The sequence below is a fragment of the Oxyura jamaicensis genome, chromosome 14 (genome assembly GCF_011077185.1).
Source record: "Oxyura jamaicensis isolate SHBP4307 breed ruddy duck chromosome 14, BPBGC_Ojam_1.0, whole genome shotgun sequence".
Lineage (NCBI taxonomy): Eukaryota > Metazoa > Chordata > Aves > Anseriformes > Anatidae > Oxyura > Oxyura jamaicensis.
The window spans coordinates 750,349-758,209 of record NC_048906.1 but is presented as its reverse complement, the minus strand read 5'-3'; the positions used below and the strand labels follow the sequence as shown (position 1 = coordinate 758,209).

The following is a 7,861-nucleotide window of genomic DNA, read 5'->3' as shown; positions in this document are numbered from 1 at the left end:
CGTCCCCGTCCCCGTCCCCGTCCCGGTGCCGTCCCCGTCCCCGTCCCGGTACCGTCCCCGTCCCATCCCGCTCTCGGTCCCGGTCTCATCCCGCTCCCGGTCCCGGTCCCATCCCGCTCCCGGTCCCATCCCGCTCCCGCCCCCACCTTCTCCCTCTCGGCTCCGCTCAGCACCGCTCCCGCCGCCGCCTCGGCCATGGCCGCCTCTTCCCGTGCCCATGGCAACGGCGCCGCCATTGGTGGCGCCCGCGGCGGAAGCGGCGGTCGGCGGCGGGAAGTGACGCGCCGGAAGCGGGCGGCGGCCGGGCGGAAGCGGCGCGGCCATGGAGCTGGGGGAGATGCTCTACAACAAGTCCGAGTACATCGAGACGGTGCGGGGCGCCGGGGGGCGGCGGCATCCCCATCCCCCTCATCTTCATCCCCATCCCCCTCATCTTCATCCCCATCCCCCTCATCCTCCTCCCCATCCCCCTCATCCTCCTCCCCATCCCCCTCATCCTCCTCCCCATCCCCCTCATCCTCCTCCGCCTCAACCTCATCTTCATCCTCCTCATCGCTCTCCCCTCGTCCCCGCAGGCATCGGGTAACAAGGTGAGCCGGCAGTCGGTGCTGTGCGGCAGCCAGAACATCGTCCTCAACGGCAAGGTACGGGCGGCGCCGGGCGCGGTGTCCGGTGGGGGTAGGGGTCAGCAGCGCACTGACCTCTCCCCTCCCTGCAGACGATAGTCATGAACGACTGCATCATCCGCGGCGACCTGGCCAACGTGCGGGTGGGGCGGCACTGCGTGGTGAAAAGCCGCAGCGTCATCAGGCCGCCCTTCAAGAAGTTTAGCAAAGGGTAAGAGCGAGCCTTCCTTTGTGCGAGCTGAAATCTGCGCGCTTAAAACATCCCGGTTTGGCTGAGGCCCAGCCCTGGTCAGAGCGATACATTTCTCTTGTAACAATTTTATAATTAAGTCCCTCTACCCCTGCCTTCTCAAATTCGCAGCTTCGCCTTGAGGGCTAGTGTTCCCTTCAGGCTGTAATGTGAAAAGACACTGATATATCTAAATAGCAACGCAAATAACATGTTTCACTCGTTCTTTACTTGTTTATGGTGTCTTCCTGTTGCTTATCCGGGCCATCTTTTAGAAATATCTGAGAAAAGGTCACTTACTGTTCAGTCTTCCACAGCATTGAGTCTACCTCTGGTTTTCCAGTTGGACACGGGAGACTGCAGTGCGATGTTGGGCCTAACAGTTTGTAGGTTGTGCCACCTGAATAAATGACTCTTCTGTCACAGGGTTGCTTTCTTTCCTCTCCACATTGGTGATCATGTGTTCATAGAAGAGGACTGTGTTGTCAACGCAGCCCAGATTGGCTCCTACGTCCACATAGGCAAGAACTGTGTCATTGTGAGTGCTCTCCCTCAGTCTTACCGTGAGTCTCTTGAGTATTGTTCAGGCTGTGTAACGGCAGTGGAGAGGGACGTGTACCAGCTGCCAGGAGCAAGCATACTTACTGCACGCTGCTTCATCCTTCACAGAAAGCGGTGCTCTTGATTTTGCTATTGGGAGGACGGCAGATAGAGCTGAGCACTGTTTGGAAAATCAGTCCCAAGAGTTTTGTCCCTCACTTAGGCACTGACTGAGTGGCCGTTGTCCCCACAGCTCGTGGGCCTGTCCGGGGAGGCAGCCTTTTCACAAAGTACAGGCGTAATTGTGTTTCTGTGCAAATAATGAGAAATAACCAAGGTCTCTGCTGAACTGCAGAAAGCCTTGCTATGTTACTGCATGACTTGGGTTCTAGGTGCAAACTGACATAAATTAACACGCAGTTGCAAGTGTATGTGTTAGTCAAAAGCAAAAGGACTTTTTTCCTTAGGAAAAAATGGGTTGATACAGTGTGTCAAATACTGCTGGGAAGAACGTTCCGGGTAGGGATTTATTTGCGTGATCCTGTGTGCAGAATGTATTTCAAAGAGTTAAACCTGTTGAAGCTTAGGTAACTTACAAGGACTAAGCAAAAGCATCTAGTCTTTTAAGTACAAGTTCTGTCTAACTGGTGTTTTAGGGTCGTAGATGCGTTTTGAAAGACTGCTGCAAGATCTTAGACAACACAGTACTGCCTCCCGAAACAGTAGTCCCGCCTTTCACAGTCTTCTCGGGCTGCCCAGGTATGCTCCCTCTCATTTTACTTGTACATAGCTGTGGGTAAGATGGATATCCTTATATTAAAGCATGATTGCTGTGGCAATGGCTCCTACTGGCATTTTGTACCTAGCAATAAAGGCATAGGGCGCTTGGTGAACTGCAGAGTCACAGTTTGCCTTGTGAACCTCGCTGCCATGCGGTATGCTCGGTCGGTGGTGTGTGTTCAGTCCGAATGACCCTGCTGTATTGTTCTACGCGAGAGAAGAGCCCTTAGCTGCTCCCGCAGTATTTACGTACAGTGCAATCGAAGTAGCTGCTTTGAACGTCGAATGTAAGCTGATTTCTGCTTTCCCGTGCAAGAACACTGATGGTCACACTCTCGTTCTTCTTCCAGGACTCTTCTCTGGTGAACTCCCGGAGTGTACCCAGGAGCTCATGATTGACGTTACAAAGAGCTATTACCAGAAGTTCTTGCCACTCACCCAGGTCTAGTAGCCTCTTTACCGCGTTTCAGGGCAGTAAAGGCGCGTAGGAGTAGTTGGGGGCAGGGAGAGGAATATTGTTCTGAGAGCCCAGGGCATGGCCCTCTGCTGTTCCTGAACCCTCCTGTGAGTGTTCCACAACACCAATGGTCTGGCCAAGCAGTCCCCCGTGGAAGCTGCTGTGTCTTGTTGTGTAACCTTTGTATGCTCATTTGAATGTAATTCATTCCGTGTTGTCTGAATTGTGTCATTAAATGTCCTGGGGTTAGGAAAGCTGGTTCTGTTCCCTTTAGGGCAGCATCTCCACGTTTCAGCTGGGGAACAAGGCAGAGCTGACAGAACATACTCTGCAGCCAAAGCCTGTCTTTCGTGTCTGTTCTGTTCCTGACCCAAAGCCATGTGGGTTTGCCTTTGCTAGAAGCAGCCTCCATTCTAGACCAGCAGTGCTGTGTGGCTGATGTACTTGTCACAGGCAATTATTTACTACAGTTCGTTAGAGGCAATGCTTTCCTTCAGAAAAACATTTGCTGATGTACAGGCCTGCGTTTTGAGGTGGATAGTGTCTTCCTTTTCTCCCTGTGGACTGCGATTCTCTCCTCTGGGGGCAGGATATCTTTCAACATCCTGCGCTTGGCTTTAGAACTTCGGGCTGACATTGAAACTATCTTTATACGCCTTGCCTGTGTGCCGGTATTGGCTGTGACGGAGCTAACGCTGTCCATAGTAGTTGGTTTGGTGCTATGTTTTGTGCTCGTGATGGAAAACAGTGCTGATAACACGCTGCTGTTCTAGCTGTTGCTGCACAGTGCTTGTGTTCAGTCAAGGCCTTCTTTCTCATGCCGCGCTGTCATCAGGTAGGCTGGGGTTGCACAAGGGCTGGGAGGGGACGCAGCCAGGACAGCTGACCCAGCCTGGCCAAAGGGATATCCCATAACATGACAGCATGCTCAGCAATAGAAGCTGGGGGCAAGAAAGAGGGGGAAGGGGACATCTGGAGGTACGGCATCTGTCTTCCCAAGTCACTGTTAGATGTTGCTTTCTTTGAAGCGGCTAACTACCTGCCGATGGCGGGGTGAATGAATTCCTTATCTTGCTTTGCTTGTGTGTGCAGCTCCTGTTTTATCGCAGCCAGTGAGCTTCCTCGCTTTTCCCTCTCTGATTCCCCCTCTCGTCCCACTGAGGGGCAGTGAGGGAGCTGCTGTGTGGTGCTTGGCTGCCTACTGGGGTTAGACCACAGCAGCCTGACAGGACGCTCCGTAGCTCTTACAGCAGACACTGGTGCAGTGCTCTTGCCCATCGTGCAGGGTTAGGATTCTCTTTGCTGATGCGCGTTCTTTCTCCTGAACATTGCAGACCTTAGAGAGCCGAAAGGCTTTGGAAAGAGAAGTACCGTGCCTCTCTCAGAACTCAGTGCAGCAGAAAGTGGGGAATTAAAAGCAGAAACTGGAGGTGGGTGAGAGAATGCTGCAAGTGTCCCCATTTGTTATCCAGTGTATATATTTGCAGAAAGCTCTCTGGTGCTTCTTTGCATTTATAAAACTGAAGATAGAAATTCAGACATCTTGGAAAGAGTGAACATTTCATTTTGGACGAGTAAATACAGCAGGAATAATTCTTCCTGGGAACGGCTGTATGCAAGTTGGAGACAGCTGATGCTTGTGGCTACCTGACTCAGAACCAGACAATTGGCCAAAAGTGAATTTGCCCTGCCCTGTCCGTGCTAAATCTTAACATCAGCCCTCTGTAACTTCTAAAACTGGGGCTCCTGCACGTTGTAGTGTAGCAGCAGGAGGCCAGAACGCGTTTTGATTAGGCAGTAAGCATACAGCTGGGAGATAGCAGCCCTGGAGCCTTCAGCTGCTGTATATAGTGCAAAGTACTGATAGACCTTAAATAGCAACCAGCTGTACAAGTACTGAAGTGTGTAGTAACTGCTGTTAATCAAATGTAAAACCGCTGTCTGGTTTGTTTGTATTTTTACTGTACATAAATTAAAGCCTCTTCAGTTGTTCGAGTAACTCAAGGTTGTGACTTGTCAAACCAAACTTGAGACGAGTGAGGTTCCTGTTGTGCCTGTGCACATGAGCCAGTCTTGGTCTGACTACAGCAGGCACGGTGTCAGTGTACTGAAGAGGTGACGTACGGCGTGAAACAGCTTCTGCTTCTGTGTCTGAGCTGATGCCTTTCACCAGCAAATCATTCCAGCGTTGCTGGTTCGTAATGCCTCTGCTACAGAACGACTTTGCTTCACGTCTTGATGCTGAAGTGAGAGTGCCAAAGCCACCATGGTGACTGCACGATCCCCTCTCCAGCACTGGAACTTCAGACGCACCTATAGGTACAGCGGCAGCTCCAGTAGTGTTGCTTCAGGTATTTGGAAATGGCCTGCTCTTTGAATCTGGCCGTTCCAGATGGTATGACCCCTGCAAGAAAAGCAGGAGCTGGAGCTAGCTTGTGGCAGGAAGCACAGCTGGGACAAGAAAACAAAGGTTTTTTTGTTGAAGCTGCAAGAACTGGGCTGAAATCTCCGATACAATAGATCAGTTAGGTCATCTGTCTGGTTTCAGGAGAGGTAAAATGTTAGCTGGAAGCCCAGCTCCAGCAGGACAGTTGCATCACCTAGTCCCATACTGGTTACGTTCCTGTTCCATGACAGCTGAGCTCCTCAAGTCTCCCCTGAAGCGGGAGTGCAGACAAGTGCAGAAGGCAGCTGTGCGCTTCCTGTGCTCTAGGCCGGGGTTACGTCCATGGGAAATGCCCAGGCTTGCCACTTTTTCTGGGTGGAAAAAATACCAAGTTGCAAGTGTTCTTGTACTCTGTTTGTACTATAGGCAGCTTTCTAACTGACTTCAACTTCGAAAAATATCCAGTTCCTCCTGTCCAGAATCTTACCAGCCCTTGCAAAAGCCCTTTGCTGTGAGGGGCTATAGGAGGCCTACCCGCCCGCAAGACCTGACAGGTTTTGGCATTCCCACAAGATTTTCTGCAGGTCGGACACTTAGTTGTTTCCTTGTGAGTCCTACTTTGCCCCCTTAAGTAGCCATCAACTGTCTCTTGAAGCATGGGAAGCAGCAGTGTACCGGGTCAGGGAGGCCCTGTGTGTGTGCTGTGTTACCATGTGTCGCTGCAGGGTTTCACCACAGCCCTCCGCACCGGGATTGCTTGGTTAAAGACCACCGAGGGGCGGTGTGAAGCCGGGCTGCTGGACTGGGAGGGGGCAGGAGGAGGCTGCCAAATTAAGGGGTGCGAGTCTGAGAGTGGAATTGGGGTTGCTCGTGGAAGAGTCTCAGAATGATGCATCTCCACACGCACTCGAGCAGCACGGCTGCAGTGCCCGGAGGGGTACGTAGGTACACAGACCGTTACGCATTTCTCAGCCTACGCCTCCATCCAGCAGGCTGCCCAGCCTTCCTGCCTTAATTAAAACCTGTTTTGTTGTCTCTGTCAAGGTGGCCTCTGCCAGGGTCTAAAAAGTCGCCACTGAAGATCCCAAATGCTCAGCAGTGTTTACATTCCTTAGATTTGGCTCCTTTTTCCTGTCCTCTGAAGCATCACTGACCCGGGCTCACCTCTGCGCCGCTGCCAGCTCTCTGGAAAGACGGAGTGCGATGAGGCGGCGGCGTGCTGCTGCGGCCCTGGCAAATAGTTGCCTGATGTCAACGTGCAGTGCAATAAAGCATGACTTCTCACAGCAGGCTTTGCTGCATAGCTGAAGCGTAGCTGTAGGTGTGGGGGAAGTGCACTCGGGGAGGGAAATTCCTTCATTCAGGAATCTTTTAGAAGTGGTCGCTTCAAACACTACATCCCTTGCTTCCCTGACCCCATGTGCTTTATTCCAGTTTGCTCTGACCGAGGCTGGTGGGCCGTACTGGTCACTCTTACGCAGGGCCTTTAGAACCCTCAGGAACATACAGCTGGGGCTGCACAACGCTCCTCTCCTCCACTTAGCGCCCGCTGTCAGCTGCTGGAGGCTGTCGGGTAGATGCCGATGTTCTGTCTCAGAATTGCAGCTGCCAAGTGCAAGGATGGTGAGGAGCTGCTGCCTGGTGGAGGGCTCTGTGGGAAGGTGGCGAAGGTAACAAACTGGTTCAGCGGAGGCTACGTCTGCTGTGCATGGAGCAGAACTTCCTGAGGGGGTCTGATGCCATCAGAGAAATAAGTTGAACTGTTGGCTGCCTGGCCTAATGATCACAGGGCTCCTTGTTTGGCCTCTAGGACGCATCTTGTGCTCTGGACTCTCAAACAAGGGCTGGACTCGGAGCTACCCCGGGACCCAGCTAGCCTTTAGCTACCGACACATCTGCAGTCCCCAAGGTCCTAGCAAACTGCAGAAGCACAGAACATGCTGGCCAGGCATCTGTTCTTCCCTTGCCGGGTAAAAGAAACAGCTTTCATTAATGGGACAGGGAAGCCGTAAGAGAGAACTGTCCTCGTTCCAGGTCAGGAGGGTGGGACCATGCATGCCTGGAGGGAGAAAGCAAGCCTGCGGCCGGAGCTGCCACAGCTGGATTTTGCACTGTTCTGGGTTATTTTCCACTGACGTTTTCTCCTGTGCCAGCAGGTAGTAAGATCAGATATGGGGATGAGAACATAAAATTCATAAAATTAACTTTACTTAACAAATGCCAGGAGACTACAGGAACAAGCTGTGGGGATGTGCTGTGCAAGCGAGCCATGTCCTCGTTGGGAAGCCCTGCAGGAGCCTGCAGGGGGGTGTCGGCCTGGAGCCGCCTGGTTCAGGGAGGGCTGCGAGGCACGGCCCCGCGGGGGCTGTTATTCCGTGGGGGGGTTATTCCGTGGGGGTTGTTATTCCCCGCGGGGGGCTGTTTCCTGCGGGCAGTTGCTGTTTCCACTTGGAGCGCTCAGACTGAGTGTGCTGGGGGAATGCGGCCAGCAGCTGCGCACAAACCCGCGGACTGGGGAAGGATGGGGGTAAAGCCCCGCACCTCCGCCCGCTCCTCGTGGGGGCGACCCGCGGAGGGGCCGTGGGGTCCCCGGGGGGCGGGGGGTGCCGGTGCCGGCCGTGTCCCTTTAAGGCTGCGGGCGGGGCGCTCCCATGGTGCCGCGCGGCGCGGATTTTAAATCCTGGCGGCCAATGGGCAGCGCCCGCGGCCCGTAACGCTCGGCGGTGGGGTTTGAATCCGCCGCGCGCCGCCAGCACCGGCACCGCCAGCACCGGCACCGCCCGATCCACGCCGGCACCGCCCGATCCACGCCGGCACCGCCCGATCCACGCCGGCACCGCCCG

General features: G+C 53.9%; 2 protein-coding genes across 3 annotated transcripts in view; one reads left to right on the top strand and one right to left on the bottom strand.

Annotated features, from left to right (window-relative positions):
- PALB2 (partner and localizer of BRCA2) overlaps window positions 1-281 on the bottom strand; it is a 10,743-nt gene extending 10,462 nt beyond the window's left edge. Inside the window, exon 1 of the mRNA XM_035339443.1 lies at window positions 147-281. Within this exon, the coding sequence (XP_035195334.1) occupies window positions 147-236 (90 nt within the window). The 5' untranslated portion in view covers window positions 237-281. The remainder of the gene's footprint in view (window positions 1-146) is intronic.
- DCTN5 (dynactin subunit 5) lies at window positions 231-6,309 on the top strand. Of its 2 annotated transcripts, none has more exons than XM_035339445.1 (7): window positions 231-370; window positions 576-644; window positions 719-837; window positions 1,282-1,393; window positions 2,052-2,154; window positions 2,526-2,617; window positions 6,063-6,309. In XM_035339445.1, the coding sequence occupies exons 1-7, from the start codon at window positions 323-325 to the stop codon at window positions 6,081-6,083; spliced, it is 564 nt and encodes a 187-aa protein (XP_035195336.1). In that variant the 5' UTR covers window positions 231-322; the 3' UTR covers window positions 6,084-6,309. The 2 variants fall into 2 exon arrangements, with proteins under 2 accessions (XP_035195336.1, XP_035195335.1); XM_035339444.1 differs by lacking the exon at window positions 6,063-6,309 and adding an exon at window positions 3,967-4,631.
- Window positions 6,310-7,861: the final 1,552 nt, after the last annotated feature.

What these genes read in the sequence shown, in the direction of transcription:
- DCTN5 (XM_035339444.1), top strand. Translation starts at nt 323, where the DNA reads ATGGAGCTGGGGGAGATGCTCTACAACAAGTCCGAGTACATCGAGACG. An exon ending in AGTCCGAGTACATCGAGACG is followed by an intron (nt 371 to 575) that starts GTGCGGGGCGCC and finishes TCGTCCCCGCAG; the next exon opens with GCATCGGGTAACAAGGTGAG. An exon ending in AGTTCTTGCCACTCACCCAG is followed by an intron (nt 2,618 to 3,966) that starts GTCTAGTAGCCT and finishes TGAACATTGCAG; the next exon opens with ACCTTAGAGAGCCGAAAGGC.